The sequence below is a fragment of the Mesoplodon bidens genome, assembly GCF_964165515.1.
Source record: "Mesoplodon bidens genome assembly, chromosome: 10".
NCBI lineage: Eukaryota > Metazoa > Chordata > Mammalia > Artiodactyla > Ziphiidae > Mesoplodon > Mesoplodon bidens.
The window spans coordinates 61,086,534-61,108,980 of record NC_138172.1 but is presented as its reverse complement, the minus strand read 5'-3'; the positions used below and the strand labels follow the sequence as shown (position 1 = coordinate 61,108,980).

Genomic DNA, 22,447 nt, shown 5'->3' with positions numbered 1-22,447 from the left:
TAAAATTAAGTAAATTATACAATATGTTAGCTAGTGATAAATGCTATGGAAAAAATAGGAGAGGTAAAGGAGGATGGGGATTTGAGGGAGAGGGGGTGTTTTACAGTTTAAAATAACATGGTCATAGTAGGTCTCCTTGTGAAGCTACAGTTGGGAACTAGGAAGATGTCAGAAAGTTGAAATTTAACGTATAATCCAAATAAGAAAGGGGTCTGAGAGAAGAGTGCAGAGTGGTTAGTTAACCTTTGCTCAGCAATAGTCCTCTTTGAACTAAGAATCAGAGCTGTTTATCTGTCTATAAAGCCTGCTAACTAAGAAAAATAGCAGAATGTATATGCCATTCTAGACATTCAGAATGACAGACGTGTGTGTGCTCTACGTGCATGTGTTAAACATTTGAAACATATCTTGTGGACCACAACTGACCAGCACAATAAGATATAAAAGGAAAAAAGTGGCACGTCTATTGTACAAAAGGGTATTAAATTATCACTATTTGTAAAGAATGAATGTATACCCAGGGAAAACAATGTCTCAGCCGAAAACTCCACTCTATTAACTAATGAGTAAGGAAGGAAAAATCAAGTAAGTTTTGCCCAGGTTCATTTAAATATAGTAGAATGCTGTCAAAGTTTCAGAAATAGCCAAAGTAAAACCAGTGAATCACTGAAGTAGTAATTAGTAAAAGTTTATTGTGTGCACATCAAAAAGATACCACCCAAAGCAAAAAGGCTTATCTAAGCCATAACAGTGTGAAATTTCAGAACACCAGGAAGGGAAAATCTAGAAGCTTTCAGAGAGAAGGAGCATGTTACCCGCTAAGGAGTGGGAGTCAGATGACATTGGACTTTTCACCAGCAACACTGGAAGCTCTAAGATAATTGAGCAATGCATTTAAAATTCTAAAGGGAAATGATTTAAACCTAGACTTCTATACCCAGTGAAACCATCAACCAAGTGTGAGGGCAGAATAATAATATTTTCATACCTATGAAGTCTCAATGTACTTCCTGTGCTTTCTTTTTCAAAAGCTAACGGAGGGTGTGCTCCTTCAAAATGAGAGAGTGAATCTAGAAAGTCAATCAGAAAACAGGTAGTCCAGTACAGGACGTAGCCACAGAATAATAGTGAGGGGACACTCCAGGGTGACAGGTCCACAGTAGCCTGGAAGCAGCTGGTCTAGAGGTGGACAGGTACAGGGGTTACAGGAGAGAGATCACTGAGAAAAACATGAAATTGATAGATGACATGATGTCATCTACCAAACATACTGCAAGGAGGTTTTACACCTCTGGTAGGAAGTTTTGAGATGTTTAAGTCAGAGAAACAGTTAAATAATAATAATAAGCAAGCTTTTAAAAATGAGATCATTTTAACTCTAGGAAAAAAGTCATGTTTTAAAGGAAAGGAATTGAGAATTACATCACTATAATAATGTAAGCACAGTATTTATTGAACTAGCAGCTGTGTTACAACTATCCTGGGATGATGGAGAGAAGAAGAGTGTGTATGTGTTTGCATATGTGGGTACCACGTGTGTGTGTTTCTATGTGGCTGGGGGAGGAGTTGAAAGAGGGCTGCCTTGTCATGTTACATAGTTGAAAGTCAATAAATAATTATATGAATCTGAAAAAATAAAAGAATAGTTGTATATGCTTATTATTATTTAAGACTATGAAGGTAACTACCAGAGAAACAGGTAAGTGGATCAGAAGTTTTCCCTCTAGGAGTAGTAGGTAATCCAGGGTGGTGAGCGGTAGGGCAGAGGGCTGCTATTTTTCATTATAAGCCTTATTGTATTTAAAAAATAATAAATGCCTGGTACATAATAGGTGCCCCAAATCTAATAGCTACCATTTTTTAAAAAAATCAGTAATTTCCTTATAGATCAGAAATTGCTGATTTTATTCCTAAAAAAATAATAAAAAAGAATCTACACATTAATTACAAATAACTATAAAATATCTACTAGTTACCCTAACAAGAAATGTGTAGGATCTATGATGAAAAATTAAAAAGTCAGTGGAGAAGTAGACAAATCTAAATAGAGAGACGTCAAATTCATAGATGAGAAGTTGCCAATTCATCTCAAAATAACTCACAGTTTGACTAGAATCCCAATCAAATGCCCATAATTGTTTTGTTTTGATTTTTATTTTTGTGGTAATTTGACAATAATTATATTAAAGTTAACCTGAAAGAATAAATAGGCAAAATCAATTAAGAACATTCTGAAAAAGAATCTGAGGGCATAACTGTCAACATGAAATCATATAAAGTTCTGATAATTAAAAGCAACTTACTAGGATAAGAGCCAGCAGGTCGATGGAACAGAACACACATCCCTGGATAATACCTCCCGTACAGGGAAGAAATGTCCCGGAGCCACTGTGGCACAGAGGGTTTACAGGGGCCAAGCCACTTGGGTTCAAATCCTGCCTCTGCCACCTACTAGCTGTGTAACTGAGTGTGAGATGAATGGAAATGATAAAAGTACTTCCCTGGGTGACATGTAAAGTCTTCAGAGCAGAACCTGGTAAGGTGACTGCCATACAGTGTCTGCTTATCACTGTAGGATGACCAGTGCAGTCACACTGGGCCCTGCTCCTAGGAAGGCCCCACATACTGGTTAAAAATACTGTCACCGTATTAAAATTCTGAAGAAGCTTTGAACAAGGAGTCCTGCATTTTCCATTTGCAATGGGCCTGACAATTTACATAGCAAGTCCTGCAAGCCATTTAGGACAAGGATGAATTATTCAACAAATGGTGCTGGGAAAACTGATATTCCAATGTGGCGGGGAGGGGCAGGTTTAAGTTAGGTTCTCATTTCACACCATGTGGCGTACTAAAAACATAACTGTACAGTTTAAATTAAAACTCCATGTTCTGAATTTGCATGAGTACTGGTTTCGACACAGGATGAATTTTTATCTTTAAAAATTAATAGTATGTATATTCTAATACTGTTCACCAAAGAGGCCTAGAAACAAGAACCCAATAGCAAAGAGCACTCCCAGCACTTGGGTGTGGCCTTGAAATACCGTTCCCCACTAAAGGGAGCTGGGGTTCCCTGGAGAAACGGCTGATTCCAGAACTTGCACAGGAAATGGACAAGATTTGTCAGGAGCCTCAAACAGGAAATATAGATGAAAATCTTGTCCTACCAGAAAGCAAGGAGGTCAGCAAAGACCATGTGGACGTGTCAACTGGAAGAGGTTCCCACTGGCTAAAGATCATTATTATTGGAGCATCAATAATAATGATCAGGGCAACTGGTTATCATGTATATTTACATGCATGACTTCATTCAAAAGAGAAAAAACTTAATGGTCATCTGAAAGAACCAACTCATTATTTTGAAAACTGGCAAATACAGACTGAAAAATCAAGCATTTATTCTGCCATTATTATATGAAATGAACCTCAGGGTAGCCAAATAGTTGATGAGAGAAAGTTTCCCTTGGTAGAATTCTAGCTAAATGAAGAATTAGGATATCACCATTTTGCAACCCCTGATGAATCTAGGCAGTGATCATCAGTGACCGCTAATATCGCAACAAAAGGTAACCATGCATTCAATGCCACCTGCTGGAAGTTAAAACACTGATCAAGCCTTTAGATCTAACTACAGGGAAGAATATGTTAAACACCCCCTTAGGGGTGCAATCAGCAAAATCCAGACTGTGGGAAACCCTGCAGGACAAAGGACCCAGTTTCTTCAACTAATAAATTGCAAGGAAAAAACAAGGAGATGAAAAGGAAACCTACAGTTTGTAAAAGAGACAGCAACTAATTGTAATGTATGGACTTTATTTGGATTCTGATTCAAACAAGCTAAAAACAAGAACAAAAACGAGACAATCAGAAATTTGAACACTTGCTAATTTGTTTTTTTTAAAAATGATATTCAAGAACTATTGCTAAGTATTTCTGGCTGTGACAGTGGTGTTATGGTTATATATATATATATATATACATATAACCATATATTATATATATATATTTAAATTTCTTACCTTTGGAGATATACATGGAAATATTTACAGATAAAATGAAATGATGCCTGTGATTTGCTTGAAGTAATTTTGGAGGTGGGGAGAAAGTGGGTGGGGATACAGGTGGAACAAGATTGGCCATGAGTTGGAAACTAGGGCATGGGGTACATGGGAGTTTACTATTTTGTGTGTGTGTTTAAATTTTTACATTAAAAGTTAGAAAAAATTATATCCAGGGAGGAAAAAAACTTGTGAAAAGATGTTTAAACTGTATGAAATATATGAGTGAATATTTAACTGATCTGAATGACTTGCTAAGCATAAAGTAAATGAATGAACTAAGGAAATGAACTAAGGAAAAGACTGCTACTTTTTTTTTAACATCTTTATTGGAGTATAATTGCTTTACAATGGTGTGTTAGTTTCCGCTTTATATCAAAGTGAATCAGCTATACATATACATATATCCCCGTATCTCTCCCCTCTTGCATCTCCCTCCCTCCCACCCTCCCTATCCCAACCCTCTAGGTAGTCACAAGGCACCGAGCTGATGTCCCTGTGCTATGCAGCTGCTTCCCACTAGTTATCGGTTTTACATTTGGTAGTGTGTATATGTTCATGCCACTCTCTCACTTTGTCCCAGCTTACCCTTCCCCCTCCCCGTGTCCTCAAGTCCATTCTCTAGTAGGTCTGTGTCTTTTTTCCCATCCTGCCCCTAGGTTCTTCATGATCAGTTTTTTTTTTTAGATTTCATATATATGTGTTAGCATACGGTATTTGTTTTTCTCTTTCTGACTAACTTCACTCTGTATGACAGACTTTAGGTCCATCCATCTCACTACAAATAACTCAATTTTGTTTCTTTTTATGGCTGAGTAATATTCCATTGTATATATGTGCCACATCTTCTTTATCCATTCATCTGTCGATGGACACTTAGGTTGCTTCCATAAGACTGCTACTTTTAATTAAGTAAAAACTAAAAATATGTGTGTGCTTTTTAAAAAATTTTATTTTATTTATTTATTTTATACAGCAGGTTGTTATTAGTTATCTATTTTGTACACGTGTACATTTAAAACATACTAAAATTAAAATACTCTAAGAAAAATAATTGCAACTTATGACAAATTAGAGGTTAAAGTGCTTAAGATATAAGGGAATTAATAATAATAGCTAATACATTGTGTTTATAATGCACTAGGCATTCCTATAAGCACTTTACCAAAACCATCTAAGCTATCATAAAATAAAAAAAGTACTAACATTCTTTGGTCTAATAGGTATCTCATAGAATAAGTTCAAATAATCAATAAACAAATAAATATGTATTCAACTTCACAATAATCAAATAATTGCAATAATTTAAATAATTGTACTAAAATTTTAACCTATCAAAATAGTGAATATTTTTGTTAATTATGAACACCTCTTGTTGATGGTGCAGTGATGTGGCTGACTTCTTACCTTGCTAGTGGGCATTCAAGTTGGAAGACCCTTTTTGGAGAGCCATTCAGTGACATTAACTGAGTCTTGGAAACATTTATACCTCTGAGCCTATTGTTTCGCTTTCAGGAATTTATAGCATTGACACGATAAGAGATAAATATAAAGATGTGTGTGGTAGGTGGTTCATAAGAGTTTTGTCCGTAATCAAGAAAAATTGGAAGCAACCTAAATTCCAAAAAGAAAAAAAGAAGCATTTGAATAAATTAGAGGACATCAATACCTTGAGATATTAGGGAATCCTTAAAGTCGTGTGTTCAAGTGGAAAATAACCGATCAGCAGGTGAATGGATACTTTAATTGTGGAGCATCCATGTAATTAAATATCAGTCAGCAACAAAAAAGAATATATATATATATATATATATATATATATATCTGAATCACTTTGCTATACACCTGAAACATTGTAAATCAACTATACTTCAATAAAAAATAAAAATAATATTCATCCTCCTGAAAAAAGAATGACTAACTGACACAACAACATGAATGAATCTCAAAACATTATGCAGAAAAACAACAAAAAAAAAGTCAGACCAAAACACGGAGAATATACTGTTTGTATCCATTTACATGGAATTCTAGAACAGTTAAAACGTGTCTCTGACTAAAGAAGTCACATTAATGGTTGCCCCTGAGGTGAGTCCAGGGATTGATTTGGAAGGAACATGAGGCAAATTTCTGGGTGGGCAGAAATGTTCTATATCTCGAACATATTAGTGTGAGCTAATTGGGTATATCCTTTTGTCAAACTCATCCCCCTCTACCTACTTAAATTCTGCTCAGACTTCACATAAGATCTTGACTTTGATTCTAAGCAAATTCGACCTCAAAAGATCATATTTTCCAAGATTTAATAAAATAGGTAAAATATTCAGTTTATGGCCTTAATTGGAAAAAAGAACCATGATACAATGCTATGCATATAGCATTGTCCTAATTATGTAAAAGAAAATATAGATAGAGATATACAAAGATAGAAATGGCAAGAAGGATATATTCCAATGAACATGTATAACTTTCATTATTAGAAAAAACAGTGAATATTCTCTAAACCCCACTTTAATGCAGAATTCCCTTTTTCTCTTTACATTCCAGCTTCAGTTCCTCAAATACAGAACTTGTGTTTCCTATGCTTCTGATGACCTCCTCATTCCCTCTGGCTATTTAATTCCTGCTCAGCCTTCAGGTTTCAGATCAATCTTGAGCTCCTAAGAGAAGCCCTCTGTGGCCCTTCCCTCTCTAGGCTGTTTGCCTCTTCTCTGTGACCTTAACAACTGTGATTTTTCATTTCTTTGCATGCACCTTGAGTTAGCCAAACCACAAGGTTAAGGGCACAGTCCTCTAGACTGCCAAGTCTTCTAAGACTTCTGATACTGACTGCAAGTTTAGGGGCTTTCCAAAACCACCCTCAGGTCCAGTAATTTGCCAGAGAAATTTAATTCACCAAAACCTATTTTATTCATGTTTACATTTATCACAGGGAAAGAATACAAATTAGAACCAGGCAAAGTTGGAAGAGACACATAGGGCAGAGTCTGGTTAGTTTCCAAGTGAGGAACTTCTGTCCTCAGGATACATTACCTACTAGTCTTTATATGTTACAACAAAATGCACAGAGGATTGTCCACCCAGGAAGCTCTCTGAGCTGGGGTGTCCAAAGTTTTTACTGAGGGTTCATTACATGAGCATGATTGATTCACTGATTGATTGCCCACATGGTCTTTCTGGCTTTCTGGCTATGGCCAGCTTCTACCCTAAGATTATTGGGTGTGACTGTCCCCACCCTGAGAAACTCCTTAGCATAAACATAAATCAGGTGTGTTCTAAGGGGCTCACCATGAATAACAAAGACACTCCTGCTATCGCTCGGGAAATTCAAGGGTTGAGAGGTTACTTCCCAGGAACTGGGGGGGGGTGGGTGGCGGTTAGGGCAGGTGGCCAGACCTTCTTTGAGCGGGCCAAATTCTTACACACAGCATGGGTAGGTAAACAATACTCTCTACCCCCTCCCAGTTCCAAGAGTCTAGGATCACATCTGGTTTTGCTCCCAGTCTCATCCCTGGCACCTAACAGAGTGGTGGGCAAATGTTGAGAGTTGGCATGACATAGAAGTTTATAGCATGGAATTGGCAGAGTCCGAATTTGAATGTTGGCTCTTCTTTTCACTGAGTTGACCCTGATGGGTTATTTAACCTCTTGTTGCCTAACTGTCCTCATCTGTAAATTGCGGGTAATGATAATACCTATCTCAGAGAGTTGCAATGAGGAGTAAACAAGTGAACATCAGTAAAGTTCCCAGAATAGTGCCTGGCACAGAGTAGAAGCTAGATAAATGTCTAATATTATTAAGTGCTCAATAAATAATTGCTGATTGAACAACTGTCTGGCACATGAGAGGTGCTTAGCAAATATTAATTGAAAAAAATATAAAATAAGGTTTTCTTCTTTAGCAGATGTTTACATTTTTCTATTAACATAGTACTAAATGTATTGATTTGGACATGTCATCAATATGTCTGATTTTCAGGTCTCCAATCAGCAATTATTCCAAAGATTATATAGCTCAATAATATGCTTAGAAAAGTACAAAAAAGTTTCAGACTCTTTTCGCCTCTCCAGCAGGCATTACTCCCAACCATAGAGTGAGGAGTTGAATTAGACAGGGTTCAAGGTGTCTTCCAACTCCAACAAAATGTTATTTGTCCTTAGGAAACAAACTAGATATAACAAGAGAAGACCATTTAACATGGAGGCATGAAAGCTTTGAATGTGTAAGTTTCCATTTAAAAAAAGGAACAAAGAGAACATTCAGTTGATTACCAAAATCCATCTTTAATATGTGAACACATAGATTTGAACTGTGGCCATGAATTTTTACTAATTTGATGGCCTTTGACTCCCTGGGAAATCACGCACTAAGGCCATAGAAAATTTATTTCAATCTGTGAGAAACAGTTTATTTTATCTTGTCACTTAAACTGGCCTGATGGAAGGTGATAAAATCAGTAATGTCTCCTTAAACACCTTCAAATAATATCATTAGCAATTAGAAAAAGAATCAAGTCTTAAAAACATTATGTTAGGGCTTCCCTGGTGGCGCAGTGGTTGGGAGTCCGCCTGCCGATGCAGGGGACATGGGTTCGTGCCCCGGTCCGGGAAGATCCCACATGCTGCAGAGTGGCTGGGCCCGTGAGCCATGGCTGCTGAGCCTAAGCATCTGGAGCCTGTGCTCCACAACGGGAGAGGCCGCAACAGTGAGAGGCCCGCGTACAGCAAAAAAAAAAGTAAATATGTTCCAACCATTCTTCTTACCATGTTTATTTTCCAAAGATAGCAAGTGTTAACAGTTTGTTCTACATACTTCTATGCATATACACATCATAGAAAATATGTATCTATGCTGCTATGACAAGTATTTGTAAAGAACTACTTTTTCTTGCCATTTTAGTTTTACCACAGGCCGTCACCCAGTTTGAAGAATTGGTTGGTATGGCGGAGGCCCTGCTCAAGGGTGGAGGAACCCTGTCCACGTCTGCGTCCACCCTCTGGAGAGCAACAAATAACTCCTCACCAGATTCATTTGCCTCCACATGTAGTAATTCTAATTCTAATTCCAGTTCACCAATTTCCTTGAAAGCTGAGGAAGAGCATCACGCGGATGAGAAACAGGTCAGCTGGAAGACCATCCCATCTTTCTCTGGGATACAGTTACATACAAAATTAAAATTACTGTACAACATAATCACTGCCTTATCAGATCACTTTATGTAACTTTAGGTCAATCATAATATTCTGACTACATAAAACAGTGTTTTTGCAATAAATCTAATATTTGTGAAATGAATATCCAGTTCAGAAAATTAAATTCAAATGGTGGACAGTGATGAAGTTATTAAACTAGGAAATTCTTAAACCAGTGACAGAAGGACAACTATGCATTAAAGGTTATAAAACTGTATCATTGAGACAAGGTGAATTTTAGGCTGTACATGCTGGCAGAACACAATTCTTCTACTTTCCCGACTTCTCTTAATCAAGAAATAGAAGCTAAAAATACAAGTTTTGTTAGAATTGGCCTGGGAAATTATGCTTTCAAGAGCAATAATTAAATGCTCACCATCTAACATTCAGAATATTTGAATCTTAGTGTACCGGTTTCCTTTGCTGTGTAACAGATTCCCACAAACTTAGTGATTTATAATAATACAAACTTACCACCTCAGAGTTCTGTAGGTCAGAAATGCGGTAAAATCAAGGTGTTGGCAGGTACTCTCCTTTTTTGGAGGCTCTGGAGAAGAATCTGTTTCCTGTCCATGGGGGTTGTTGTAGAACTCAGTTTCTTATGGTTCTAGAGCCGAGTTCCCTGTTTTCTGTTTTCTTGTCGACTATAAACTGAAGGCCATTCCCACTTCTAGAGGCAGCCCCCTTCCCTGGTTCATAGTCCACTTCCATCATCTTCAAAGCCAGTCGGGGCAGGCAAAGCCCTCTCACTCTTCTATTCTCTCCTCCTTCCTCTGTGTCTTCTTTCTGCTTCCCTCTTCTGCAGTTAAGGGCTCATGTGAGTGCTCAATAAATGTTAGCCATTTTCATTATTATTATTAACATTTATGGTGTGCTTACTATGTACCAGATACTGTGTGTATATATTTATAAAGTTATATGTGTATGTAAATATACATATTCGTACCTGCAATAAAGTACACAAATTTTAAGTGTTAAAAAAAAAAAAAAGGCTCACATGATTGGACTGGACCCACCTGGATAACTCAGCATACTCTCCCCATCTCAAGGTACTTTAATGACACGTATAAAGTTGATTTTCCCATATAAGGTAACATATTCAAAGGTTACAGGGATAACAATGTGAATATTGTCAGTGGTCCATTATTATGCTACCACACTTAGTAGGAAATGTTAAGTATGGATTAATCCTTAAAGCACCAAATCCAGATTACACGACAAGAATTTGTATACACTCTAGAACAAATACCTCATAAATGTTGGGAATTATCTCAAAGTTAACATCTAACTCTAACCCCTGAAATGTACAATATATATTAAAAGTATCATACATCACCTAAAGACTTGGTTTTGTTTTCTGGTCTGTATTCATTGAGTAATATATTTCTTCAGATATTCCTTTCCTTTCCTTTTTCAGTTATTTCAATTATTATTTTTAATTTTTTAGTTCAAGATTGAAAAATGGCAGGTTGCCCGTTGCAACAAGAGCAAGCCTCAGAAGTTTATTAATGATTTAATGCAAGTGCTCTACACAAATGAATACATGGCCACACACAGCCTGACGGGGGCAAAATCCTCTACTTCAAGGGACAAGGCAGTGAAACCAGCTATGAATCAGAATGAAGTTCAAGAAATCATAGGTGATAATGTGTTTGTATTATATTGGCACATGAATCTGAAATTATTTTACCATTCAACTTTAAGTTGTTCTTTCATTATCTTTTTTTTTCTTCAAGTTTATTTTTCTATGAGAGAAAAATCTGAGGATAGCCTAAACCTCTTATGATATATGGGGAATTTTGTAGAAAAACTTTACATTAAAAAGGGTTATTAAGGGCTTCCCTGGTGGCGCAGTGGTTGAGAGTCCGCCTGCTGATGCAGGGGACATGGGTTCGTGTCCCGGTCCGGGAAGATCCCACATGCCGTGGAGCGGCTGGGCCCGTGAGCCATGGCCACTGAGCCTGTGCGTCTGGAGCCTGTGCTCCGCAATGGGAGAGGCCACAGCAGTGAGAGGCCCGTGTACCGCAAAAAAAAAAAAAAAAAAAATGGTTATTAAAATAAAAATGAATTTTATATTACTGAAAAGTTTGGATTCATAAAATTCATAGCTTTAGAAAAGTAAATTTTCAAAATCCTTTCCAACAAAATTTTAGTAACAGTTTATGTTTTATTTTCTTTTTCTTCTCTTGGTTAGAAATATCCCTTATCTTTTATTCAGAAAAAAACAGAGGTTAATTTGACCATCCTACTTATGGTTTTTAAGTTAATCTCCTTAAATATGATAATTTAGGTTAGCAAGGTTAGCAAGGAATTTTTTTGCAAATATCCAACAAATTTAAGGACTCACTGAATCACAGCTCTCTATATGTTAATAGTGCATCATTTCTTAGTTGGAAAAGAGTCAGAATCTGCTTGTTTCAACTGATGTTGGGAATGGGTAAAAATAAATTCCCAGCATTTTGGATCAAGGGCACTTAGCATTCAGAGCAAGCAGCAAGGTTAAAGCTGAATGGTACCATAGGAAGACGTATATGTATGCTCTCAGTTTATGATATAGACTTTTGTTATCTCTTGCTTTGCTTTGAAAACTCTGCCTACAGATTCATCTATTTAAATATCTCATGGGTGTTGGGCTGCTTTTTCAAAATAGAGACAAAATTATAATGTGAATTGCTTGGTGTTTTATTTCAGTTCATACCTTAAGATGCAAAGGCCTGATAAAGTGGTTTTTTAAAATTAATTAATTTATTTTTATTCAAGTATAGTTGATGTATAGTATTACATAAGTTACAGGTGTACAATATAGTATTTCACAATGTTTAATGTTTATGTTCCATTTATACTTATAAAATATTGGCTATATTGCCAGTTGTACAATATATCCTTATAACTTATTTTATACATAGTAGTTTGTACCTCTTACCCCCACTACCCAATATCGCCCCTCCCCCATCCCTCTCCCCACTGGCAGCCACTGGTTTGTTCTCTGCATCTGTGAGTCTACATCCTTCTGACAAAGTGTTTTTCTGTGTTTTGTTGTTGTTTTTACAGGAATCACAAAACAATTATTTCCCAACACAGATGATGTTTCAATTAGGAGAATGATAGGGCAAAAGCTAAACAATTGTACCAAGAAGCCAAATTTGAGCAAAAATCTGAACTCTCAGGATATTAAGTAGATCCTTTTGGTAAGTCTTGTAAATCTTCACAATCCTTTCAATGTAGCAAGAAGACACAATACTTGTATCTATGGAATAGCATTTCCCAAACACTCTACTAGAGGAGACTAGAGGCCTGTGAGATGATAATGAGTATTCCTGGGGGTGAAGGTAGGGACGGGGATGGGGATTTAAACTTGGGAAATGCTGAGTCAGTTACACGGATTCTCCTTTCCTAGAGCCTCTCAAATATTTGGATGCCCTTTAAATATGCCCAAGTGCACCAGAAATCTCTAAGAAGGGCATATAGTGTATAGTGTTTTCCAAATGTGTTTCACTATGTAACTTTTCTTTTTCTTCACACAACACATGTTATCTTGTGGGTAAGGGTAGAAAGCAGCCAAAGGAGGGACACGTGGCAATTTAGGAAGTGCTTCTCTAGAATAAGGGAGATACAGACCTTTAGGAAGGTCTCTGAGGTACATCAGTGCACTCTACCATCCCCATCCTGCTTCTCAATGTCTTTAAATCTTTAAGTCAGTTGTTATAGTTTGTATTTGTTTGATAAGGATTTTTACCAATATGTTTGTATTAAAATACTAAAAGGAAGAAATATTTGTTTTCAGCGAGTTCTAAAGGAAATACACTTTATGGTCAGGCCCTGCCCTAGGCAAGCCTGTGATGAGGAACTTTGTGTTTGCTTTAGCAACTCAAAGTCCTGGCCATTCCACCTGTCCTCACCCTTCCTCTTCATTATTTTGATGGAAAATATATGACAAATATGCATTGTTGTGCTCTTAATATTTTAATTGATAAACAGACATATATGATAAACACATGAGGGCAGGTTTTCCTTCCATTTTCTTTACTTCTATCTTTGATTTCCATTTTGCCTGCTCTTCGCCTGAGACCATGTCACTTGTCTTTTTCTTCTGACCATGTTTTAAATGGGATGTGGACGCACCCCACCCCCCACCCACTGTTTTAACTACTGCCCCATCCTCCTGGAGGGTCCCTTAGTATGTTACTATTCAATTAAGGCTACCTCTGCTGATGGTCAATAACAGTCTCTCTTCCTTAAAAGAACAAAACAAAATAACCAAAAACCTACTTATAACAGCTGCAGCGAAATTCTTTCTCTTGGTTCATACATACTGGTAGACTGACCTGAAGATTTATAAAAGATAAACATATTTGTATCCTTTTTCTCCCCAAGGGATTAAAAATGTCAGTGCATGGTGAATTGCACAACTTCCCAGTTAAGAGATAATTGCTTAAGTGAGCCCTTAGAACTTCTCGTTTTGTTTTGTTTTTTTAATTGAAGTATAGTTGATTGACAATGTTGTGTTAATTTCTACTATACAGCAAAGTGATTTAATTATACATATATAAAAATTCTTTTTCATATTCTTTTCCATTATGGCTTATCACAGTATATTGAATATATAGAACTTCTCGTTTTGATGTTAGGCTATCCAGTTGTCCTGGTGTATCACGGCCAAGTTCCCTGTTTAAATGCCATGTAACCAGACCTCCAGGTCACAGGGCTGTCTTCTGGAGCACATTGTATTTCAGAGCTCTGCAACGCATTTTAATATCCTAACCTCTGCCTTTTTTATATCCCGGGCTGATGAGGGTAGGCATGAAACTCATCTCTGATAACAGTCAGCAAAGTATTGAAGAAATTGAAGTTAAAAATATTTATATCAGTTTTGCTTGTACTGGCCAGTCGCAGTGTTATCAAATCACCTGGCGATAGCATTAATTAAAATTGGAAAAAGGGAGGTCTTCCCTGGTGGCGCAGTGGTTGAGAGTCCACCTGCCGGTGCAGGGGACAAGGGTTCGTGCCCCGGTCTGGGAAGATCCCACATGCTGCAGAGCGGATGGGCCCGTGAGCCATGGCCACTGAGCCTGCGCGTCCAGAGCCTGTGCTCTGCAACAGGAGAGGCCACAGCAGTGAGAGGCCCGCGTACTGCAAAAAAAAAAAAAAGAGGGAGAAATCTTTTGTTATGAACACAATATGTTCTAGCGCCTCCTGCGCCCGAGCTTGGTTGTCAAGATAGATCCTTGGAATATAAATGCATATATTTTGAGTCAGAAGTAGAGATTTACACTAGAATGGAAATTTTTTTTCAACCAGCAGATATCTTTCATTTGAAGTATAGCTCAATCTACATTATTTCAAAAGGACTGAGAAAATACACTGGGAGAGACAGGGTCACAGAAAACCTAATTCAGCCGTGCTTGGTGAATGAGTCAGATATAGCACCACCTGGTGGAATGCTGCTATACTTTTCTCTTCTTGCTCATTTAACTAATAGGAGTCTAAAGTGAACACATTTATTCAGGCAAACCGTACCCTTCCGCCCCCTGCCCTCAAAAGTATTCTTTGGAAAAAAAACTGTCCTCCCATTACTATAAGCAAGGCAATAGGTACTGTGAAACCATGTAGATTTCTACAAATTCCAATACATCCAGGAAGCCCAGCAACCCCACCAGGGGCCCTGGTAGACTGTGCCCTCCACTCAGGACTGAGCTTGAAGTTGCCACTTGCTTGCATTTGAAAGGACAACCATTTCCCTGCTAAGATTCATTTCTGTGAAAGCAAGAGCTAAATCCCATCCTGCCTCCTTTGTGATCTATTTGTTCTCACTCCTGTGACTGCCCTCAACTTGCTAGCAGCTCACACTCTGCCTAGAGCTTGATGTTCCCAATCTTTCTGAACTTTCTCCATTTTTTTGTTTTCTTACGAGAGCTAAAGAAAATTTTATTTATGAGAATTACAGAATATTAGAAGATCACCTCTATAACATCCCACTAAGTGGTCTAACAGCCTTCTCCTGAAATGTCCAAAGCTGCCACAGTTTACATAATCTCTACCATAATATTACATATGCATAACTTAAAGGTGATCTAATACAGCAGTGCTCAAACAAAGTGGGAGGGATTTTGTCCCCTGCCCCTGAAAGAGGGGGTTTGAAAACACAGATATTTTGGGTTGTCACAACTGGGCGATACTACTGGCATCTAGTGGACAGGAGCCTGGAATGCTGCTATGCATCCTACAATATATAGGACAGCCCCCACAACAAAATAATTACCCAGTTCAAATGTCATTTCTGCCAAAGTTGAGAAATCCTGATCTAAATGATTTCCTGGTCACCAAGATGGCAGGGTAGGAAGACCCTGAGGTCACCTCGTCCTATGGGGCACACCAAAACTACAACTGTTTACAGAGCAACCGTCTATGAGAACAACCTGAAGACTAGCAGAAAAGACCTTCTACAACTAAGGATATAATGAAGGAACCAGAACAAGAAGGGTAAGAGTGGCGGAGTTGTGGTACAGTCAAGACCCACATCCCCGGGTAGGTGACCCACAAAGAGGAGGATAATCACAATTGCAGAGGTTCTTCCCAAGGAGTGAGGGGTCCAAGACCCATTTCAAGCTTCCCAACCCTAGCGTCCTGCACCAGGAAGGTAAGCTCCCAGAACATCTAGCTCTGAAGGCAGGGCTTGCGTTCAGGAGAGCCAGAGGGCTGTAGGACTTAGAGACTCCGTTCTTGAAGGGCATGTACAGAATCGCGGATGCTCCGAGTCCGAGCTCAGAGGCAACAATCTGAAAGAAGCCTGGGTCAGACTCACTTGCTGACCTTGGACAGCCTCCAGGGTAGGCAGGAGGCAACTGGAACTCCCCTGGAGATATAGACACTGGCAGCAGCCACTTTTGGGAGCTCATTCTACCATGAGGATACTGGTACCGGTAAGCACCATTTTGGAGTCCTCCCTCTAGCCTATTAGCGCTGGGGCTTACCTGCCCACCAGCCAGTCACCCCTAGTCCTGGGACGCCCTCAGGCTGAACAGGGACTTGGCCCCACCCACTAGCAGGCCAGAACCAGCACTGGGAGCCCGAAGCCCCACAGCCAGCGTGCCAGGTCCCTGCACCACACACCAGTGGGCCGGCACAAGCCCCAGGACCCACTGGGCCTTGCAGCCAGCTGACCTGGGACACCCTGGGCCTGCAGCCAGAATTGCCAGGACCCTGCCTCACCCAAGAGTGGGCCAGCACCATCCCCAGGACTCCCCAGGCCATGCAGCCAGCTGTGCCAGGATGTGGCCCCACCAACCAACAGCTGGTAGCTTCTGTAGCAGGTAGGGATTGGCAGTCAACTGGACCAGAGGCCAGTCCTGTGTATCACGGCACCCACAGTAGTCAGCCCCAACACAACAGAGGGCCCACTCAGCCCACATGGGGGCATCCCTATAGCATATAGTTCTGGTGACCAGAGTGGAGTGTGCTGCTGGGCCCCACAGCAAGACTCCTACAAAGGGCCACTTCTCCAAGATCATCAAATGTAGCCAACCTACCATTAGGTTACATACCATACAAATAACAAAGAGAATTAGGCAAAATGAGGTGACAAAGGAAGAAACAAGATAAAACCCCCAAGGAAGAACTCAGTGAAGTGGAGATAAGCAATTTACCTGATAAAGAGTTCAAGGTAATCATCATAAGAGATGCTCAACAAACTTGGGAGAAGAATGGATGAACAAAGTGAGAAGTTTAACAAAGACTTAGAAAATATAAAGAAGAACCAAACAGAGCTGAAGAATAAAATAACTTAAATGAAAAATACACTAGAAGGAATCAACAGTAGATTAGATGATACAGGGAACAGATCAGCAAACTGAAAGACAGAGAGGTGGAAATCACCCAAGCTGAAGAGAAAAAAAAAAGGAATAAAAAGGCATGAGGACAGTTTAAAAGACTTCTTAGACAACAGTAAACATACTAACATTCACATTGTTGGGGTCCCAGAAGCAGAAGAGAGAGAGAAAGAGGGAGAGAACTTTTTTGAAGCAATAATAACTGAAAATTTCCCTAACCTAGGAAAGGAAACAGACTTCCATGTCCAGGTAGCATAGAAAGTCCCAAACAAGATGACCCCAAACAGGTCCACACCAGGACACATTATAACTGAAATGACAAAAGTTAAAGATGAGGAGAGAATCTTAAAAGCAGCTAGGGAAAACCAACTAGGTGTACACAAGGGAACTTCCATAACATTGTCAGCCAACTTTTCAGCAGAAACTTTGCAGGCCAAAAGGGAGTGGCATGATACAGTCAAAGTGATGAAAAGAGAAACCTGAATCAAGAATACTCCACTCAGCAAGGCTTTCACTGAGATTTGAAGGAGAGATAAAGAGTTTCCCAGACAAGCAAAATCTAAAAGAGTTTAGCGCCACTAAACTGCACTAACATTTACAAGAAATGTTAAAGGGACTTCTCTAAGTGGAAAAGTAAGACCACAACTAGAAATATAAAATTACAAAAGGAAAAAATCTCACTGGTAAGGGCAAACATACAGTAAAGGTAGTATATCCACCATTTACAAAGCTAGTAGGAAAGTTAAAGGACAAAATCATCTATATCCACAATAAGTAGTTAAGGGGTACACAAAACAAAAAGATGTAAATATGATGTCAGAAACATGACACATGCTGCGGAGGAAGTAAAAATGCAGGGTTGTTAGAATGTGTTTGAACTTCAGAGACTATAAACTTAAAATAATCACATGTATATATAAAATATATAAACCTCATGGTAACTAAAAGCAAAAATCTATAATAGATACACACACAAAGAAGAGAAAGGAATCCAAATGTAACTCTAAAGAGAGTGAGCAAATCACATGGGAAGAGAGGCAAAAGAAGAGCAAAGAAAAGAACAGAAAAAGAAAAAAAAGGAAGAATGAAGGAAACTACCAACAAAAAGGCAGCCTAATGAATGGGAGAAGAATATTTGTAAATGACATACTCAATAAGGAGTTAATATCCAAAATATACAGAGAACTCATACAATCAAACAGTAAAAAAGCACACAACAAATTAAAAACTGGGTAGAGCATGATACTATACATAAAGAATCCTAAAGATGCTACCAGAAAACTACTAGAGCTAATCAATGAATTTGGTAAAGTAGCCGGATACAAAATTAACGCACAGAAATCTCTTCCATTCCTATAAATTAATGATGAAAAATCTGAAAGAGAAATCAAGGAAACACTCCCATTTACCACTGCAACAAAAAGAATAAAATACCAAGGAATAAACCTACCTAAGGAGACAAAAGACCTATATGCAGAAAACTATAAGACACTGATGAAAGAAATTAAAGATGATACAAACAGATGGAAAGATATACCATGTTCTTGTATTGGAAGAATCAAAACTGTGAAAATGACCATACTACCCAAAGCAACCTACAGATTCAATGCAATCCCTATCAAACTACCAATGGCATTTTTCACAGAACTAGAGCAAAAAATTTCACAATTTGTATGGAAACACAAAAGACCCCAAACAGCCAAAGCAATCTTGAAAAAGAAAAACGGAGCTGGAGGAATCAGGCTCCTGGACTTCAGACTATACTGCAAAGCTACAGTAGTCAAGACAGTAATGGTACTGGCACAAAAACAGAAATATAGATCAACGGAACAGGATAGCAAGCCAAGAGATCAGCCCACGCACATATGGTCACCTTATCTTTGATAAAGGAGGCAAGAATATACAATGGAGAAAAGACAGCCTGTTCAATAAGTGGTGCTGGGAAAACTGGACAGTTACATGTAAAAAAATGAAATTAGAACACTCCCTAACACCATACACAAAAATAAACTCAAAATGGATTAAAGACCTAAATGTAAGGCCAGACACTATCAAACTCTTAGAGGAAAACATAGGCAGAACACTCTATGACATACATCACAGCAAGATCCTTTTTGACCCACCTCCTAGAGAAATGGAAATAAAAACCAAAACTAAATAAATGGGACCTAGTGAAACTTAAAAGCTTTTGCACAGCAAAGGAAACCATCAACAAGATGAAAAGACAACCCTCAGAATGGGAGAAAATATTTGCAAATGAAGCAACTGACAAAGGATTAATCTCTAAAATTTATGAGCAGCTCATGCAGCTCAATGTCAAAAAAACAAACAACCCAATCTAAAAATGGGCAGAAGACCTAAACAGACATTTCTCAAAAGAAGACATACAGATTGCCAACAAACAAATGAAAGAATGCTCAACATCACTAATCATTAGAGAAATGCAAATCAAAACTATGATGAGGTATCACCTCACACCAGTCAGAATGGCCATCATCAAAAAATCTACAAACAATAAATGCTGGAGAGGGTGTGGGGAAAAGGGAACCCTCTTCCACTGTTGGTGGGAACGTAAATTGATACAGCCACTATGGAGAACAGTATGGAGGTTCCTTAAAAAACTAAAAATAGAGCTACCATATGACCCAGCAATCTAGCTACTGGGCCTATACCCTGAGAAAACCATAATTCAAAAAGAGTCATGTACCACAATGTTCATTGCAGCTCTACTTACAATAGCCAGGACATGGAAGCAACCTGTGTCCACTGACAGATGAATGGATAAAGAAGATGTGGCACATATATACAATGGAATATTACTCAGCCATGAAAAGAAACGAAATTGAGTTATTTGTAGTGAGGTGGATGGACCCAGAGTCTGTCATACAGAGTAAAGTAAGTCAGAAAGAGAAAAACAAATACCATATGCTAACACATATATATGGAATCTAAAAAAAAAAATGTTCTGATGAACCTAGGGGCAGGACAGGAATAAAGATGCAGATGTAGAGAATGGACCTGAGAACACGGGAAGGGGAAGGGGAAGCTGGGATGAAGTGAGAGAGTGGCATGGACATATACACACTACCAAATGTAAAACAGGTAGCTAGTGGGAAGCAGCCGCATAGCACAGGGAGATCAGCTCGGTGTTTTGTGACCACCTAGAGGGGATGGCATAGGGAGGGTGGGAGGAAGATGCAAGAGGGAGGAGATATGGGGATATATGTATATGTATAGCTGATTCACTTTGTTATAAAGCAGAAACTAACACACCATTGTAAAGCAATTATACTCCAATAAAGATGTTAAAAAAAAATGGGTAGAGGACCTGAACATACATTTTTCCAAAGAAGACATACATATGGCCAACAGGCACATGAAAAGATGCTCAACATCACTGATCATCAGGGAAACGCAAATCAAAACCACAATGAGCAATCACCTCACACCTACCAGAATAGCTGTTATCAAAAAGACAACAAATAACAAATTGTGGAGAAAAGGGAACCATCGTACACTGTCAATAGGAATGTAAATTTGTGCAACCACTATGCAAAACATTAAGGAGAGTCCTCAAATAATTAAAAATAGGACTACCATACAATCCAGCAATTCAACTTCTGGATATTTTTCCAAAGAGAACAAAAACACTAATTTGAAAGGATATATGCACCCCTTGTGTTAATTGCAGCATTATTTACAATAGCCAATACATGGAAGCAACCCAAGTGTCCATTGATAGATGAATGGATAAAGAAGATATATATATGACAGAAGCAAGGCAGATTTGGGAAATTTCCTGATACTTAAACAATAAATAAGTGTTACCAAAGAGTGACAAACAGAATTGTTGATAATATTTTAAGATGGGTATGTGGGGATCATTAAGTTTCCTTTGTGTGTTTGAGTTTTTTAAAAGTCTTGTGAGATAAAAATATATGTTAAATATTTTAGTTGTTAGCTATGCTGGAATTCTTCTGAATAGATCATAAAATAATTCCTAAGTCACCTCAATAATAACTGTTCTTATTAACAATTTTGTATTTTTAAGCAAAAATTTGTAGTTGACACAAAGATAAATAACTCATACTGTTATTATAACATATTATTATAACCTAAAAACTGTTAAAAATACTATAAGAACTCTAACATAAATTTGCTGTTTTTGTTTTTTTTTTACTTGCTTTTTATAGGTATTATAGTTACCTGAAATAAAAGCACCTTCAGTAGTAAATCTAACATTGGATTTTGCTGGAGACTCTGCAGCCTCCCGGGCAGTGAGCACAGGGACAGGTGCAGTGACAGGCTGGGAGAAACCTGTGACATTGCTGGGCCGCCCTGATGGAGCACAAGCTTGTGAAGAAGCTGCATGTAGATTTCACCCTCAGTACCAGTGACGCATCAAACCAGAGAATTTCTAGCAGGCCCATGAGCATGCAATATGGTTTCTTGGAAATATGCACTTTCCCGCCCCAAAGTGGTCCTTTGTACAGCTAACCTAACAGGACAATCAGAGCTCTTATCCTAGCAACAAAAACTTTAACCCCTAAGATTCATCATTGTCCTAATCAATCCCTGTATGTTTATTATTACCAATGACTCTCCATTTTAGCTTTTGGATCTTTAGTATAAGCACATGTTTGGAAAAGTATACAGTGAAATAATCAATGTTCACAAACATGACAGCAGCAAAATCAGCCTAAAATCTGATACTCATATCTAATGAAGTAATAGAGCTTTGGCAATAAGATTACAGGATTATTCTGTTACATAAAATTGTATAAGATAAGAATCTGAAAAAATGAGAACAGCAAGACCTTCTTATTTGCATATTAAACTATTCCACTGTGCTCCTGAAAAAGAAGTAAACCCAAGTTTTCGTGATTGTTAAAACAATGCATCAACTTTTAAAAAAATCTTTTTTCATGTTTGTTTGTTTACATGCTTCTAAGATTTTATTGCCCAAAGTATATTAAATATGCATGTGTAATACAAAACATCAAACTGCTACATTGCTTAGTTTTAACTGATTTGTTTTCATAGTATCAGAAGAGAAAATAATTGAAAACAAAATCATATGGGTTTAGTAATCATACACATATACAAATACCATTTTGTAAATGAATAAAAGATAAAACATTCTTTATCAACAGGCTTCTTGTTTGATATCAGGTTGTCACACGTGACAACTGTACAACGTCAAGCCATGCTTTTTCAGTGCACAAGGCCATGTTCAAACTTGGAAAGGAGGGTGAATATGATGGTTGAAAAAGTCCAGTACTGTGGACCCAGGAACATTCCATAAATGTTGCTTGATAACAATGTGGTTCTACAAAATAAATATTCTTAAGGAAGTAACTTAGGTTAACA

The 22,447-nt window shown here is 38.1% G+C and overlaps 1 protein-coding gene across 2 annotated transcripts in view; it reads left to right on the top strand.

Annotated features, from left to right (window-relative positions):
- The window catches only part of LOC308623370 (BEN domain-containing protein 6-like), a 146,876-nt gene extending 124,911 nt beyond the window's left edge, over positions 1–21,965 (top strand). For both annotated transcript variants that reach the window (XM_081245651.1, XM_081245652.1), the window contains 4 exons: positions 8,959–9,179; positions 10,699–10,891; positions 12,303–12,439; positions 21,271–21,965. In XM_081245651.1, the coding sequence (XP_081101777.1) occupies positions 8,959–9,179; positions 10,699–10,891; positions 12,303–12,430 (542 nt within the window). In that variant the 3' untranslated portion in view covers positions 12,431–12,439; positions 21,271–21,965. The remainder of the gene's footprint in view (positions 1–8,958; positions 9,180–10,698; positions 10,892–12,302; positions 12,440–21,270) is intronic.
- The last annotated feature ends 482 nt before the right edge of the window (positions 21,966–22,447 follow it).